Consider the following 18634-nt stretch of genomic DNA (forward strand, 5'->3'; position numbering starts at 1 on the left):
AAAAAAAAGAAACTCCATTAAAAACTTTGGGAAAAAAAACAAACCCAGCACCAGTCAATTACAACTTTTATAACATTTGTACTACTGAATAAATCAGAAAGAATATACTGAAGAATAAACCTATGAAATACGTAAACTAGGGATTATTCTTAATATGTTTGCATTACTTAACGTTACTTCATGGAGTCCTATAAACTTTAAACATCCATAGCAACTTTATAAGTTGGCTTAATGCATGTTAGAAAGTGGATTTGAATGTATTTTACTTCTTGCTAAATATAGATTATATATATTTAGATATATTCTTACTTTATGGTAACTACATAGATAATTTTTAAATTACATTTTCATCAAGGTAGTAAATTTAATTAACTAAATAACTATGGTGACATGAATAAAGGTGTTTACTATTGACAAGAAGGTAGTGATCACTGCCTATAACATGAATAATTTATACAGACTATACTCCACACTCACCAGTGAACTCAAAGCATCGCATACTAATTTTTTTTAGATAAGCCTTAGCAGTCAGGTCATAGGGTTTAACTTTAGCTTTCATTCCAAGCTGCAGGATATTCAGTTCATGTAAAGGCCTTCCTTTCTTTTCTGCTTTTTTCATCAAAGTAATCACAACCTAGAAAAGACCCAGTATTACCACAAACAATTCCACTAATATATGATGAAGGTAAGTCAACAATTTCATAACCATCCAGAGCAATATAATTAAAAAATTCACACAATGTAAAGATGTGTACTACTATTTGTGCCTGGAAAACTTTCTAGTGTTATTAGAAGGTACGTTTATTTAAATTATTTTTAAGGGTTGTATTTATTTATTTGACAGAGAAAGAGAGAGCACAAGCAGGGGGAGCAGGAGAGGGAGAAGCAGGCTCCCCGCTGAGCAGGTATATTTACTTGTTCAGACTTCTGAAACACTGCCACTATATTCTAGTGATTGTCAAGGTAAAATTTGAAAAAAAAAAACAAGTAGTTCTGATGAAGTTCTAGAACCTAGGTGAGGTTCGGTGGGGTGAGGTCCGGAGCCGATGACCAAGAAAGAATTCTTGAGACATCTTTGGTGCAAAATGGTGGTTTATTAAAGCATGGACAGGACCCGTGGGCAGAAAGAGCTGCTGCCCCGGGGAGGTGAGGAGTGGCTGATTATATACACAGGAGTTGGATAGGTGAGGACAAAGGGGGTGTTCAGAAGGGCTGTTGGAGTAAAGAAGACTGTCAGAATATTGAAGATCTGGTTACTATCAAGCCAAGGCCGTTTTTCCCTTTAATGAGGCACTAGCATGAAGACAATTGGGGGTTTCCTGGTGGAATGTCACATTCCTGCTATCAAGCATCCTTGTTAGTGAGATTTGGGTTTAGAAGAAATTTAACCTTATTTACATTTCCTTCTGCCTCAGCCTCCTTCAGTTTTTATGCAGTCAAATGCTCTACCACTGAGCTATACCCCCTCCTTCAGTTTTTATGGAGGGGAGGGTGATGTTAGGGCTTGAGGAACTGAGTTATGTGTCTTTAGAAATTGGGCTATTGATAAGGTAACTTCTTTGTTGTAAATCTCAAAGACATTTGTAAACCAAGGGAGACTCCTGCCTTGCAGGATTGTGATCTCTGCAAGCTAACTATTTGTTTCTCCTTTATGGCAGTCAGGGGTGCCTGAGGAATGTCACACATTACCGAGGGGAGCAGGTGGAGAGGGGGTGCAAGGTGCCAGCTTTTGCTTTGTCCTCAGCCAGCCTCCTGCTCCCTCATCAGTTCTGCGTAGAACCAGGAGTTCTAGTCTGATGGACAGCCTTTCATCTGGAAGTCTATATGATAAATGGTCAACCTTTATACTAATCCTAAGGTAAGATTTCTCAGGCTTGACACCATTGACATTTTTGGCTGGATAATTTTTTGTAGTGAGGGAGCAGACCTGTGCACCGTAGGATGTTCAGTGGTAACCCTGGTCTCTCACACTTGTCAGCAGCTCCCTCTCCCCAGACAGTGACAACTAAAAATGTTTTCAGTGTCAAGTATTGGCTTTGGGGAATGTAAATTGCTTCCCCTAATTTCCATGTCCTCAGGGAATAATATTTATTACAAATGATATTAAAAGCAGCTTATGGGTTTTCTATGCACATGTTAATGAAGCCCATTTGCAAACAGAATGATTCCTCTGTCAATGTTTTAATGACTGAACCACCCAGGTGCCCTCTCTGTCAATGTTTTAATTATTAAAGCTTATGTATCTTCAGTAACTCCAATGTTAACCAGAAAAACAGTAAAGTTTTAAGATGAAAGAAATTAGTTGCAAAGCATATATTTCAGATAAGAAAAGTAGAACCCATTTGTTTTAAAGTTTATTATTTTTAATTCAGAGGAAGAACATAACTTCTCCTATTAATGATGAAGGGATTTTGCAGGAAGTTCTTACAAGTCCCTTTATCTACTCTATTTTCTCATATACTCACACCTTAACCCTGCCCGAGCCCATTTCTTGATCCCCTTTTCTCAGACTCTACTTACTCTTCCTTAAAGGTTCATCTCAAATGTCACTTCCTCCAGAAAATCTTCGCTGACACTCTCAGACTGCTTAGATGCCCCCTCCTTACTATCACAGACACAAGCTCCTTAGGTACATTTTTAATGGGAGCACTTCCAAAATTTTAATTGTTCGTTTTCTTGTTAGAAATCAGAGTCTTTGACTTTTAATTTTGTATCCTCAGCACTTAGCACATGCAATGAATATTAATGTATGAATACAAAAGAGGAAAATCCATTTAATATTTTCTCAAAGATCTGCAGATGGAAAGCAGATAGTGGTAACACAGCACTTAAAAAATGTAGGTATACTGTGTTTTGTTCTATCAGGGTTTCTAAAATTTGCGAAGGATTTCTGTCTCTACTTCCTTTTCCTGACTTTCTTATATGAAATCCAAAACAAGCTACACCCCAAATGTCCTATAATCATTTAGAAAGCATGTTACAGGACATGTTACCATGTTCTCTGTGAAATATTGTATACCTCAAATAGAACTCATCTTTCATAAACTCTCAAATTTACTACAAACTGCACTGCTACATATAAATTGTAAATAGCCTATGTTAAGATTTTTTCATGCATATCAATAATCTATAAGTTTTAGTAGAGGTAATTCCAATTATCTATTATTTATTCACTTTACAGAAACAGATGAAAATTACACACCTCTTTGATTTCAAAATTCAGCAGCACATTAATGATGTCTATAGATCTCATTTCTTCCACTCCAGCTGTTAAAGTAACTTGGGAAGCATGTACATCTTGTTTTGCTGTAGAGGTTTCAAGTGGCCCTTTAATTTCACCTAAAGATTTAAAAGAGATTCTTTCACTTCTACCCACACATTTTTTCCACAAATACTGATTGAGGACATGTATGAGTACTCTGGACCTGTGTAAGCACTGAAAATCTACAAATCAGTAATACATAGCTCCAGCCCTTAGAAAGCTTATGGTTTAGTAGAAGAGACATATGCATTTCAAATACAAACAAACAAAAGAAGTGGGTCATGCCTGGTCACATTAAGTAGACAAATGTTAATAACTATAGAATATTGCAGAAAACACAGAACATGAAGTTGTTATCGGGAGATCAAGAAAGGTTTAATAAGGGAGTTATCATTCAGGTACAGCTTAAGTACCTCCTCACACAGAGAAGACATTCAAGAATAAGGTTAAGAGATTGTGGGGAAATTGTAAATAGCACATCATGATAGGTTTTGGAAACAGAGTTTGATATGCTTAAATCATGAGGAGGTTAACAAGAGTTAAGGCTAGAAAAGAAAAAAATGGGAGGGATGGTTACAACCTCTTCTACCATACAAAAAAGCAAAAAGCAAGCTATATGAAACTGATATTGTTGTACTAAAATTCACATACTCAGAAATGCAATAAAATTGCTTTCTAAACTGTAATAGAGAAAACTAATAATAGCTATTACTTGCTAAGTGCTTACCTTTGTGCTGGTCACTATGCTAAGGGCTGTATATGGATTGCCTCATTTCATTCTTTTATCAACCCTTCAAAATAAAAACTTTACTGTCCTCATTTCACGGATGAGCAAATTGAGGTTCAAAGAGATTCAGGACATTGCCCAACATCACAGAGATGGCAAATGGTAGAGTCCTAACTCCTCAGTCTCATGATAGCCTTTACTCTCAACTAACCTTCAATAACATTACATTAGTTACTAATATTATTGGATTTAATGTTATCTATGATCACTAACACAAGAATCCTATACCATAAACTGTACCAGAAAACCATATTGAAAACCACTGCTGTCAGTTATTAACTCTGAGAAAGAAACACACAGGGTGAGGTTTCTTAACTATCACCTTATTCCAGCACTGTTCCAGGGTATGATCCAGGGGAAATAATTTCAGCAAATATTTTGCTTTTACAAAATAATTCCTGAATAGGCAGATTCTTAAGTAAGAAATAAAAAAGCATTAACCACTTTCAAATATGATATATTGGAATTCGTTACAATTGAGTAATTCTACTCATAAAAGACCCATTAAGAATAAAAAGCAAATCACAGCGGTATGATATATCTATGCCTATATCAACACAAACACATACAATACACACAACCAACAACAGGCTCATATCCAGAATGAACAAAAAACTCCAATATATCACTAAGAAAAAAAAAAAACCTCAATAAAAATAATGGTCAACAGACTTCAATGGATAGGATATCCATTGAAAAGGATATCCAAATGGCCAGTAAGCATATGAAAAGGTGCCAGTTTCATTAGTAATCAGGGAATAAATAAGAACCACAGAAATACTACTGCATATCAGCCAGGATGGCTAATTTAAAATTACTGACAATACCAAAGACCAGGGAGAATGTGAAACAACTAGTAGTCTTATACATTGCTGGTAAATTGGTACAACCATTCAGAAAATCATTTGGTATAATATGGCATAAGTTACTGCAGCTAAATGTAAGCTAACAAATGAGCCTAACCTGTGAAGCTAAGCTATAAAACCATAAGAAGACAGTACATAAATATAACAAAAGATATGTATAATAACATCTTTATAGCAACTTTATTCTAGACAGTCAAAAAATGGAAACAACCCAAATGCTTTCCATCAAAGGTGGAATGGATAAAATAAATACTAATGCATTAGGATGTTGAATAAGCACAGGATTTTTATATGTAAACAATGAATCTTGAAACACTACATCAAAAACTAATGATGTATTGTATGGTGACTAACATAACAAAATAAAATAAACAAACAAATGAATGAACGAAAGAACAACTACAGCTACACACAACAACATGGAGGAATCTCCCAAACAAAACAATGACTGAAAGAGGCCAAAAACCAAAGAGTACATTCTGTATGATCCATTTATGTGAAATTCAAGAACAGGCAAAACTAATCTACATGTGGTATTACAAATAAGGATGGCAGTTAATTCTAGGTGGATTTGAGGATGGGTGGATGTTTGGTACTGATTAAGAAGGGGCATAGGGGGGCGTCTGGGTGGCTCAGTGGGTTAAAAGCCTCTGCCTTCGGCTCAGGTCATGATCCCCCGGTCCTGGGATCGAGCCCCACATCGGGCTCTCTGCTCTGCAGGGAGCCTGCTTCCTCCTCTCTCTCTCTGCCTACTTGTGATCTCTGTCTGTCAAATAAATAATAAAATCTTAAAAAAAAAAAAAAAAAAAAGAAGGGGCATAGGGAGCCCTTCTGGGGTGAGCTGGAAATGTTCTATGTATTAACCACGGTGATTAATAGCTATCTGATATAGCTATACATAAAAATTCAATGAACTGTACACTTAAGATATGGGGTCTTTATTACTGTTTGTGCTCTGTAATACAGTAAAAAAATTTTTTAAATAATAAAAATACAGTGAGATACCATTTCTCACTTAGCAATTTAGCAAAAATTTTCATATAGAAAAACAAGCTGGTGGGAGTACAAAATTACTACAAGTTCTAAGGGGAACAACTGGCAAGATGTGTCAAAAATGTTCAATTAAGTTAATTAAATTCATTAACTTAACATACATTAGTTAATAAAAATTAAGTACCCTTTAATCAAGTAGTCCTGGTGTTTCCCCTACAGATACATGCACACTTGTAAAAGTATAGGGACCAGAATATTCAATGCAATGTGGTAAGAGTGAAAGACCGAAAACAATCTGGAATGCCCATCAACACAGACTTGCTAAATAAATTATAATACTTCAAGAGAATTTAATCTAGGAAGCCATTAGAAAGAATGAAACAGATCTACACATAATATAGTTACAGATATAGAATGGACACCAAGATAAACTGTTACTTGAAAGAAAAAAGGAAAGTGCAGAAATACATACACATATACACATTTATAGGATAGTGCCATTTGGTTGGAAAAATTGACTATATCTGTGTGTATGTAACATACATATATAAAGCAGTTAGGTCTGGTAGTTACTTTGCCTTAAGCCAAAAGGCCATTGCAACTAATAAATTCTCTAAGTTTTTACTGCAGTACAATTTTTCAGTATTTTCTTTGCTGAGGGTTAATTTATCAAATATTTCAATTCTTAAAGATATTTTACTATAAAACCTAATTTAAAGATCAGATTAAGTATGCTACCATAGCCTGCTGCCAACTTTGAATGTTTTTATTTGTATATATGCAATTTTGATAATTATTCCAGAAATCCACCAGGTTTAAAATGCTTCTTTATGGTTCCTCCTAACTTAATACAACTTGGAAAAAGTTCTGAACCTATAAATGACTGTTGCCATAACTAAAGAGAGTCTGTCAGCACTAACTACAGTTTCATGCAGTATTTACTCAACAAATGAACATCTTCTGTTTTCATGGTAATACAAATCACAATTTTTAAGTATATATTTGCTTATTTCATTTTTATTGTCTGTCTCCCCTACTAAATTGTAAAATAAATAGCTATGTGGATTATGCCACCTATGGTTAGTCTCTTACCTGTCTTCTGTACTCCTGGTTTCATTTTATTTAAGTCTTCAGTAGCCTCGCCAAGATTTTCTGCTAGTATTCTAAATAAAAGATTAAGATCTTCTTGATTGAGATTAACCTGTGCAGTATCATTAAAAGAAAAGATAAAGACATTTCATTTTAAAATGAAACAATTTTACGGGTGTCTGGTTGGCTCAGTTGGTTAAGTGCCTGCCTTTGGCTCAGGTCATGATCCCAGGGTCCTGAAATGGAACCCCATTCAGGCTCCCATCTCGGCAGGAAGCCTGCTTCTCCCTCTCCCTCTGCCTGCAGCTCCCCCTGCTTGTGTGCTCTCTCTCTCTCTCTCAATCAAATAAGTAAATAAAATCTTTCTTAAAAATTCCTTTAAGGTGCCTGGGTGGCTCAGTTCATGATCCCAGGGTTCTGGGATCAAGTCCTGCATCTGGCTCTCTGCTCAGCAGGGATTCTCCTTCTCCCTCTCCCTTCACCCCTCGCCCCTGCTCATTCTCTCTCTTTCTCAAATAAATAAAATCCTTTTCAAAAATTCCTTTAAAAATAGATAAAATGAAATAATTTTAAAACAAAATAAATTACTACTTATAAGACGTTGAAGAAAGAATAACCTTAACACAAAAATTATATATTTATTAGGCACCCACGTATTTCACTACTTTTCTTTCCTTTTTAAATTTTTGTTTCATATATAATAAAACGAAGAAAAAAATGTGATTTATAAATTGGTATTAGTTCCATCTACTTAACTTATATAAATTATAGTGAAAGATGATGATTAAAGAGATCACATCATTTAAAAAAAAGTAACAAATTCAGAAAAAAATGAAAATTCTACATTTAAAAAAATAACTCCAATGAAATAAAAAGGCTATCTTTAATATGAAAAGCAAGTTTCCCCCTCAATGCTATGAGGATACTTAGATACCCCTAAAATTAAAAGTATGGGTATAGAACATATAAAATGAGATGCAATATACTAATAAATAATTTATACAGAGATCTATGCTATTGTGTACATACAGCAAATTTAAAAATTAAACAATGAAGAGAGATCCAAGGTAGTGGCACAGGAAGATTCTGAACTCACCTCCCACGTACAAACTAAATCTACAACTACATATGGATCATTCTTCTCAGAGAAAGACCTGAATCCTGATGAACTGCTCCTCAAAGCTAAAGATAAAAGGACCACACTGAGATGAGCTGGAGAGGAGAGAGACATGGTCTCCCAAAAAAGCCTATACTCCCAGTGTTGTGTCACCCAAAAGAGAAGGATTTCACCAGACATGCACTTGTCATGGAAGAGTGAAGAGTTGTGATCTGCATCAAAGTGAGAAGCCCCCAGAATGTCTGGCTTGGAAAATCAATAGGATTGACCTCCAGGGGTCCCAAACTGAGAATCCCCTCTTAAAGGGTTTGTCCCAAGATCCAGCGAAAAAACAGCAGTTTGAAAAACACCTAGACTATATGTGAGGGAAATTCACTTGCTAATTTGGGGGCAACGGCTGGAGGAGGAGACATTTGAAATACTCATGGGAGACTGACATGCTAGCAGATGCCTTTGTTGTACTCTCCATATAGCCCACTAGCATGACAGGAGAGCTCAGACAGGGCACCCTCCCAGAGCCTTGCTGGGATGAGTGAGGGAGCAGTCACAACACCTGCTGAGGCTGGAGTGCACTGGCAATTGCAGTGCTCCCTTGCAACCTGCCTGGGCTAGAGAGCAGAACTGTGCTCGAGTTCTCCCACTTCAAGCTAATGTTTGCAAGTGCGGGCAGTCATGACACACCCATGGCTGGAGCTGTTGAGCTGTCCTGGCATTTTCCCACCCCCAGCCTAAAGTCAGTACACAGACAAACAAGGCACTAGACTGTTTTGCTGCTGAAGCTCATGGGCACACGCAGTCAAGACATTTTCCCACTGCCTTTCTGAAGCCAATGAGTGTGCTCTGCAACTTACACTCACAGGTGTCTTCCTAAAGCCAGCAGGGATATGCAATCCACAGAGGGAACACCCATGATCTCCTGGCCCTCCCAGCCAAGAGGACTGGTGTTCCAGAGCTCCACAGAACCATAACAATCAGAAAGACGGTTCTTGTCAAGTTACCACTCCTAGGGCAATGCACAGACAACCAACTAAAGCACATCCTCAGTCTGTGAAAAAGACCTAGTCACTCAACCTGGAGCATCAGCCTACGGGACAGATCTCAGATTTCCCACACATCTAGAGACCAAAGAGGAGCTTTCCGGGTATGAAAGCAAGAAGACACCAGCCTTGCACATCCTTTTGGCCCCATTACAGCTAGACAAGACTTTCCAGAAAGGAGTTCATATACTCATTTATACACCAATACAATACACCAATTTCTTCAGTTGTTGCTCAACGGACACATCCAGATCTTCTAGTCTAGTCTAGAGCCCAGCAGAGACTATGACTGCAGTCCCACAGGACTGTATACATTTGCATATTTTAAAAGCTATTGCCTGAGGGTCTGACTTCCAATCAGCCTGAAACTAGGTGCTAAATAAAATTCTTCCACTTGGATCCACTGACAGATCTTGGTATGCTCTAAATAATGAGGGCATACCAATAGTAAGTCAGGTGGTTTTGACAACCACAAAAGTTCAAGAGACAACCACAAGTTATGGTAAGGCTGAAAGAGAAGAATCATCACCCAAACCAAACCATTCATTCAAGGCTGAAAAAAGCAGTTGTTTCACCTAATAAATAGGAACAAACACAAAAAGTCACGCAAAATGAGGAAACAAATACTTTCAAACCTCAGAAAGACAAACCTCAGAAAAACACCTCAATGATATGGAAATAAGCAATCTATGTGATAAAGAATTAAAGTTATAATCATAAAGGTACTCACTAAACTCAGAAGATAAACACAGTGAAAACTTCAACAAGGAGATATAAAATATAAGAAAGTACCAAACAAAAGCCAGAGAACTAAAGATACAAAAACTGGGAACTGAAAAATACGCCAGGGAGGTTCAGCAGCAGACTAGATGAAGAAGAGCATATCAGTAAACAGTGAACAGGAAGATAAAGAATAGAACTCAGAGTAACAACATTTAAAAAATTTTTTAAATGAAGCTATCTTAAGGGACTTTTGGGACAATAATAAACAGAAGAACATTAACATTATAGAGGTCTCAGAAAAGAAGAGAGAGGAAAGAGGCAGACAAGTTTTTGAAGAAATAATGCCTGAAAACTTCCCTAATTTAGTGAAGGAAACAGACATAGGTCCAGGAAGCCCAGAGAGTGCCAAAAAATATGAACCCAAGGAGCACTATACTAAGACAGACTATAATTAAAATGTCAAAAATAAAAGATAAAGAGAGAATCTTAAAATCAGCAAGACAAAAACAACTTGTTAAGTTCAAGGGAAACCCCAGTCTACTGGCAAATTTCTTAGAAGAAACTTTATAAGCCAAAGGAGTAGCATGACATATTCAAAGTATATAGTAAAGGTAGTGGATTAATCACTTATAAAACTACAAAAACTGTTAAAAAACAAAAGCAGTAAAAATAAAACATGTAAAAAGGGACATAAAAAAAAGTCTGTAGGGGGTGGGAAGAGTTTAAGATTTAATGTTCAAATTTAAGTGCTACATGTAAAAGAATGAAACTGGACCACTTTCTTACACTATATACAAAAATTAACTCAAATGGATGGAAGTCTTGAATGTGAGACCTGAAACCATAAAGGTCCTAAAAAAAAAAAAAAAAAAAGGTGTTACACTCCTTAACATTAGTCTTAAAGATTTTTCCTTAGATCTGACCCTAAAGACAAGGGCAACAAAAGGAAAACTAACCAATTGGAACTATATCAACTAAAAAGTTTCTGCACAGATAAAGAAACCATTATTAAAATGAAAAGGTAATTGAATGGGAAAAGATATTTGCACATCATATATCTGATAAGCAGTTAATATCCAAAATGTATAAAGAACTCATACAACTCAGTAATAAAAAAACAATCTGGGGCGCCTGGGTGGCTCAGTGGGTTAAAGCCTCTGTCTTCGGCTCAGGTCATGATCCCAGGGTCCTGGGATTGAGTCCCGCATCGGGCTCTCTGCTCAGCAGGAAGCCTGCTTCCCTTCCTCTCTCTGCCTGCCTCTCTGCCTACTAGTGGTCTCTGTCTGTCAAATAAATGAATAAAATATTAAAAAAAAAAAAATTTGGTTAAAAAATGAACAAAGGAGCTGAATAGACATTCTTCCGAGAGACACAGAAATGACCAAAAATACATGAAAAGATGCTCAACATCACTGCTCATCAGGAAAATGAAATCAAAACCACATTTAGATATCACCTCACACCGCTCAGAATGGCTATTATCCAAAAGACAAGAAACAACTAGTACTGGCAAGGATGTGGAGAAAACGGAACCCACAAGCCCTGTTGACAGGAATGTAAACTGGGACAGCTACTACGGAAAACAGTATGGAGGTTTCTAAAAAAAAAAAAAAAAAAATACAACAGAATGACCATGTGATCCAGCAATTCCACTACTGCTTATCTATCCAAAGAAAACATTTAGGCCTAATTATATAAGTCAGAGAAAGACAAATACAGCATAGTTTTACTTATACGTAAAACTTAAAAAACAAACCAAAAACCAGGCTCATAGATACAGAAAACAGATTAGTGGTTCCCAGAGGCGAAGGGGAACCGGGGTATGAAATGGGTGAAAGGGATTAGTAAGTGAAAAGTTCCATTATAATTTAATAAGTCATAAGGATGTAATATAAGTATAGAAAATATATTCAATAATAAGATATTAACTTTGTAAGATGATAGATGATAAAAAACTTACTATGGTAACTATTTTGCAATATATATAAATGTTGAATCACTATGTTATATACCCAAAACTAACATTGTATATCAATTGTACATATATACATACATACATATATAAATGTTAAGTAACACTTAACTAAAGATTAAATTCTGCTAAATAATAAACATCTCTTTGGACAATATCTCATTGAAATTTTTTGTATGCCAATCAGAAAATATTTCACATATTATATTGATTTATACTAAGAAAGTCTTTAGAATGTAAAATTTGAATAATGACTTTTTTCTGCTCATATACTTACATTCATTGACTCAAGATGTCCTTTAATTTCTACAACAGGCACTTTGTGATACCAAGATGCAGCTAGATTCCGATTTACAGAAAATTCCAAGTTAATTGGTTGCAAGAGCTGAATATCAGGATGGGAGACGCCTGGCTGGATCACCGTCCTGATTAAAAATATAATTGATATAAATGCATAAACATAGAAGGGAAATGCAGCCTATCATTAAAAAGATAGACATTAAAAGACATAAAATCAAAAGTTGCTGCTCTAAACAGTGATTTGAAAGAGTGCTATTTAAATATTTTCTAATCTCAATCAATAGTTCACTTTAAGGACAGATATATAATCAGCCATTAAGAAAACCTTCTTCAGGGGCACCTGGGTGGCTCAGTGGGTTAAAGCCTCTGCCTTTGGCTCGGGTCATGATTCCAGGGTCTTGGGATAGAGCCCCACCTGGGGCTCTCTGCTCAACAGGGAGCCTGCTTCCTCCTCTCTCTCTCTGCCTACTTGTGATCTGTCTGTCAAATAAATAAAATCTTTAAAAAAAAAAAAGCCCTTCATAATTGAGTTTAAGAAAACCTTCTTCAAACAATAGGTCACACAGGGATTAAATTAAAAAAAATTCATATTGTTGAATATATGGGGGAATCATCAAATACAGCTATACAAGGACTGGATTTGTATTGTACTGTATATATGTATGTATTGTATATATGTATACATGTATATATGCATTGATACAGAGATTTTTAAGAAAATGACAAGATGAACAGTTAGCATTTTCTAAAGAGTTTGATAAAGCTCTTCTCTAGAATTATGTTCTGGACATGCCTTATAATTTTCCTTTTTTATTCAGGATAATTAAATCTCCTTGGATGGGGTAGAAAATGATTTTAAAATGTATTTTTTTTTTTTTAAGATTTTTTATTTATTTATTTGACAGAGAGAGATCACAAGTAGGCAGAGAGGCAGGCAGAGAGAGTGAGAGGGTAGCAGGCTCCCTTCAGAGCAGAGAGCCGGATGTGGGACTCGATCCCAGGACCCTGAGATCATGACCCGGGCCGAAGGCAGCGGCTTAAACCACTGAGCCACCCAGGCGCCCCTTTAAAATGTATTATATAGAGACTTTCATGTTCATCTGGTGGGAGCTCTACAGATACAGATACATCGTTACTTATAGAGATACTTACAAAAATATACAAGCTCAATTAAATCATGAGGAATCACTCAGACAAAACCATACTGAGAGACATTCCATGAAATAACTAGACTGTACTCTTCAAAACTGTCATCATCATAAAAGACTAAGAAAGACTGAAGAACTATTCCAGAGCAAGTAAAGTAAAAATCTCCCTCAGTATTATGGGATACTGCCATACGTGATCCTGGACTAAGGGGAAAATTACTATAATGGACACTACTGGAACAACTGGTAAAATTTGAACATTGACTGCTTATTAGATATTACTGCCAGATCAGTGTTAAATTTCCAGAATTTGAAAATTGCAACATGGATATATAAGAGGATGTATGTTCTTATTCTGAGGAGACACATGCTAAAGCATTTAGAGCAAAGGGCTAAGAGGTCTATACTCAAAAGGTTCAGCAAAAATGTTAAACTTCCAGTTATAAAATAAATTGAGTTCTGGGGATGTAATGTACAGCAAGGTGACCAGCTAGTAACACTGTACTGTATATTTAAAAGTTTCTAAGAGAGTAGATCTTAAAAGATCATCACAAGAAAAAGAATCGTAACTGTGTGCTGATGAATGTTAACTAGACTTATGGTGGTGATCATTTCACAATATATACAAACATTGAATCATGAAAGTAAGAAAATATATAAATTTCATCTCAACAGGAAAAATTAAAAAGATGTTTTAAATGATAATAATATGCATAAAGTTAAAGCAAAAGTAAACAACTGATGAACCTAGGTGAAGGATTGTAAGTCTGTCCATGGTAATATTTCTGGAATTTTTCTGTAAGCTTGAAATTTTTAAAAATAAAAAGATGATTAAAAAATAAACTGGGGCGCCTGGGTGGCTCAGTGGGTTAAAGCCTCTGCCTTCGGCTCAGGTCATGATCTCAGGGCCCTGGGATCGAGCCCCGCATCGGGTTCTCTGCTCGGCAGGGAGCCTGCTTCCTCCTTTCTCTCTGCCTGCCTCTCTGCCTGCTTGTGATCTCTGTCTGTCCAATAAATGAATAAAATAAAACCTTTAAAAAAAAATAAAATAAATAAACTATTCAGGGGCTCTGGGTGGCCAGTCCATTAATATCTGCCTTCTGCTCAGGTCATGATCCTGGGGTCCTGGGATAAAGCCCCACATCGCTGGGCACCCTGCTGAGTAAGGAGCCCGCTTCTCCCTCTTGCCAAGCCCTGCTCATGCTTTCTCTTGCTATCGCTCACTCTCTAATAAATAAATCTTTTTAAAAAATGAATAAATAAATAAACTATCTGTGCAACAGAACCACTGTCGGTATGAATTTCAATGTACACAAAATGTCATGGAAAATGCTAAGTAATACTTAAATCCATAATTATTGTAAGAGAATATACCTAGAGAGCTTGAGCTTTGTTAGCTGCACATCCATTTTATCAATTACTGGAGGGTTTAAATAGTCTTCCCCAGACACCAGACTAAACTGATTTTGAACTCTGATTAGCCCAAGATCGACCACTACTGCATTAGTGGAAACAGAAGACTGTGGGATGACTATAACTGGTGCTTTCAGATCAATACTGATAGAAATACGAAAACTCCTCTGGGCAAGATCTTTCACACTTCTGGCAGCCTTTTCTGCAGCCTGAGCGGTGGCAGCACTTACAGCCTCCTTGGCTGTCTGGAAATTGTTCAGGAAGTTCTGTAGACACAAAGTATAAAAGGAGAAAACAGATGACAAGCACATCATTAATAATGCGACCTTCTTTTTTATCTATATGCTATTTTTTGATACATAACTTTCAATTGAGTCTTATTTATCTAGAATTAGGAAGGAATCACTGATCATTCATCTGTATTTATGAGCTACCTGATAAGGACAAAGGGTATTTGGCTGAGGACGGGAAGTAGGGAAAAAGCATTTTCAGTATTTCTTTACTTGCAAATTTGGTTTCACTATGTTCTAGCAAAAAAAGTCTAATTCCAAACAAAAATCATTAAGTGACTCAGATTTCAGCTGTTAAAAAGAGATTTTGACCTCTACATTAATACATAAATACCACCTATAATCAAAACGATGCACGTCCTAAAGTCCAAAGTTGTAGGATCTGCAATCACAACTACCAGACTTACTTGAGTATTTCTAAGTTGAAAAATCAATATATAAATAGAGATTTTACCAAAAGTGACATGAGGAATTTATGAAGATAGACAATCTGAATACAGCCAACATTCAGTGATACCACTCCATCCACTTTGGACATGTCAGTATAGGACTCTCCCTCAGTAGCATCTGGATACAAATCCAAGTTAAAATGAAAAACTTCGTTTCCCATTATTGATACAGCCTGAAAAGCAGAGATTTGAATGTACTCTGTCCAAGAGAATAATGACAAAATACAGTTTCATTTAAAAGGGGCTTACATTTTTAATCATTACAGAAGCAAACACTTGTATATGAAAACATATTTCATTAATATCTCTTAAAGTATATTTTAAAATAAAATATCATATTTAATTATCAAAACATATTAGCTATCTACTTATTACACCTACTTTTTTATGGACTGTCTTAGGATCAACATCTGTGACAATAATATTTTCCAGTCTGGCAAATAGTGACTGTTTTCTTGACTGAAGAGAAAGAGAAGAATCAAGACCTAAAAAAAAAATTATATTATTACAATTTCTAAAGACATACCATAATAAGATCTTAAGATGTTTCTTCTCATTGTATAATTTTATTTGGGAATAATTTTTTTAAAAAAATTTAGCTATATTTGATGAATAAGTTGCAATATTATGTATTTTTATTGTTATAAACAGCGAAACCTATAAATTCATTTTTAAGTCAATTACCTAAATTTTCAACCTTCTGAAAAAACTACACCTAGAACAAACTGATTATCTTGGGGTTTTAGGAAATCCTTTATATCTTATATCCAGTCATTTACACAGAAGCTTTAAGTTTCATGAATCAAATTCACTATAGATACACTGCCAGCTTGGAAAGAACAACAACAAAAAAATGATTTTTTGGTCTTTAAGTTATTCAAGAATTTCATTAAACATATTCTTTACATTTCTAAGATCGCAATGTGTTGAAAAAGACAGAGTCAGATTAGTTTTAGCAGCTTTTGCCTAAAAGAACATAATGGGCTCACAGGTCTTCTCTTCATTATAAGGTTGTTTTGGATTTGTACCAAGATAAAGCATATTCACAGACCTTAACCTGAATTCTGGATTGACATCTATCCCAGCTCATCAACAGCATCCCCACATGGACATTAGTATCTCTTTTCACTTCCAAGACAACTCGCAGAAAGATTCAAAATACTAGCATGTGTGTTTCAATTTGATGGTCAGATTCTGACCAGCATCTACATCCCAAAGGGCAAGGAAAACATGCAGTTCAATTATGTCATTAAAAAAAAAAAAATTATCCAGGTTGCCTGGGTGGCTCAGTGCATTAAGTAAGCCTCTGCCTTCAGCTCAGGTCATGATCTCAGGGTCCTAGGATGGAGCCTTGCATTGGGCTCTCTGCTCAGGGAGCCTGCATCCCCCCTGCCCCTCTCTCTGCCTGCCTCTCTGCCAATTTGTGATCTCTGTCTGTCAAATAAATAAATAAAATCTTAAAAAAAAAAATTATTCAGTTTTCACAGCTCAGAGTCCTCCTTTACATCTTCTTTCACATTTTTTTAAAAAGTTATCTTTTAAACAATTTTTAACAGTGTGAAAATTTTACCTTGAATCTTGATTTCAGCAATATTGTTCCTCTCATCACAAACAGTGACACAGAAAGCATTCAATTTGGCAAACAGCCTGAAGTCAATAATGTCCCTATCTTTAGAGGATACAGCCACTAAAAATAAAACAAAGCACTCTGTCACACGGGATTCTAGTAATTCAAACGCTATTAAGATTTCTTCCTCAAATTAAGTGATCCACAGTTCTGTTTTAAGAAATCACAAAATTCGGGGCGCCTGGGTGGCTCAGTGGATTAGGCCGCTGCCTTCGGCTCGGGTCATGATCTCAGGGTCCTGGGATGGGGCCCCGCATCGGGCTCTCTGCTCTGCGGGGAGACTGCTTCCTCCTCTCTCTCTGCCTGCCTCTCTGCCTGCTTGTGATCTCTCTCTCTGTCAAATAAATAAATAAAATCTTTAAAAAAAAAAAAAAAAGAAATCACAAAATTCTCAAGTTCTTACAGATTTCAAATATCTTTTTTGTTTTATATATTCTGTATAGTTTCATTTTCGTAATGATATATGTTACTTTTATAACTTAAAAGCAAGAAAAAAACCACAAAATAAATAAAATAAAGACACTGAAACTCAGAGAAGCTAAATAATGCGCCTTTGGTCACTTAATTTAAGTAGCAGAGCCAGGATTTAAACTGAATTCTTTCTAATCCACAATCTGGGCTCTTGTCCAAGTAGATGCTACCCCTGTACCGCTAATCTCATGTCTCTGGGTCTTATTTGTAAATAGTTCCTTATTTGTCAAATGGAAGGGAAAACTAACCCTCTGTGGAGCCTCTTCAGGAGCCACTGATAGGAAGAAGAGCTCAATGTAAATATAGGTTTTCTTCCCTATTATCCACCTAAAGTATCCCCACCAGCACCAAAGAACAAAAAACAGGTATTTTTTTTTTTTTAAAGAAACAGTACTAGTTACCTTTGCCTTACATAGCAGTTATCCACATATGGTTTCGTTTAAAGAAAAGGACAGAAGTGGGGAAAATGGCACACAAAAGACTGAACTAAATGACCTCTAAGATTCCTCGTTTCCCTCGAGAATTCTAATATGCTTGTTAACAGGAAACGAAGAGTTTTCATACCTTTCTGTAGAGCTGAATTTTTTTGTTGCTTCTCATCTGAAATTTGTACTTCTTTGGAATCATTTCTTTGGTCATTGGATGGGATTATGGTTGTCAAGTAATTAATAGAAGACAGAAGAGCTTGTGTTTGCAGCAACAGATTTAAAGATGAAAAAGCCACCTAGACATTTTTTAAAAAGAAAATTTGTTTTCCAGGCCAATTATACCTATAATATCCATTATGCACCTGACAGGCTTCTAGCAAGGCTTATATCACTGCTTTTACAGGTTGGAAGGAAGAGAGTTGAGATCAAGATTTATAGCCCAGACTACTTAAACAGAAATATACGCACAGTAAATCACACTTACACACTGAGAGTTCCTATAAATATCAAAGTAACCTAATTACTCCATTTCCCAAGCATAATTAACATGGAGCCTATGATCTACTTGTCATGGTCATCCAATACCCATCATGTTTTTGGATCTTCAACAGACTCTTTATTATGACTACATAAAACATGTAAGTTAAGGGCGCCTGGGTGGC

The 18634-nt window shown here is 36.0% G+C and overlaps 1 protein-coding gene across 4 annotated transcripts in view; it reads right to left on the reverse strand.

Annotated features, from left to right (window-relative positions):
* VPS13C (vacuolar protein sorting 13 homolog C) overlaps positions 1–18634 on the reverse strand; it is a 194540-nt gene that overhangs the window by 91978 nt on the left and 83928 nt on the right. For all 4 annotated transcript variants that reach the window (XR_006818611.1, XR_006818610.1, XM_046007341.1 and 1 more), the window contains 9 exons: positions 18109–18268; positions 17017–17133; positions 15828–15931; positions 15452–15619; positions 14669–14973; positions 12124–12271; positions 7001–7109; positions 3203–3339; positions 478–634 (listed from right to left, as the gene is read on the reverse strand). Coding sequence is in view for 2 of the 4 variants with exons in the window: in XM_046007341.1 (XP_045863297.1) it covers positions 478–634; positions 3203–3339; positions 7001–7109; positions 12124–12271; positions 14669–14973; positions 15452–15619; positions 15828–15931; positions 17017–17133; positions 18109–18268 (1405 nt within the window). In the remaining 2 variants the exon portion in view is untranslated. The remainder of the gene's footprint in view (positions 1–477; positions 635–3202; positions 3340–7000; positions 7110–12123; positions 12272–14668; positions 14974–15451; positions 15620–15827; positions 15932–17016; positions 17134–18108; positions 18269–18634) is intronic.

The sequence above is a fragment of the Meles meles genome, chromosome 6 (assembly GCF_922984935.1).
Source record: "Meles meles chromosome 6, mMelMel3.1 paternal haplotype, whole genome shotgun sequence".
Lineage (NCBI taxonomy): Eukaryota > Metazoa > Chordata > Mammalia > Carnivora > Mustelidae > Meles > Meles meles.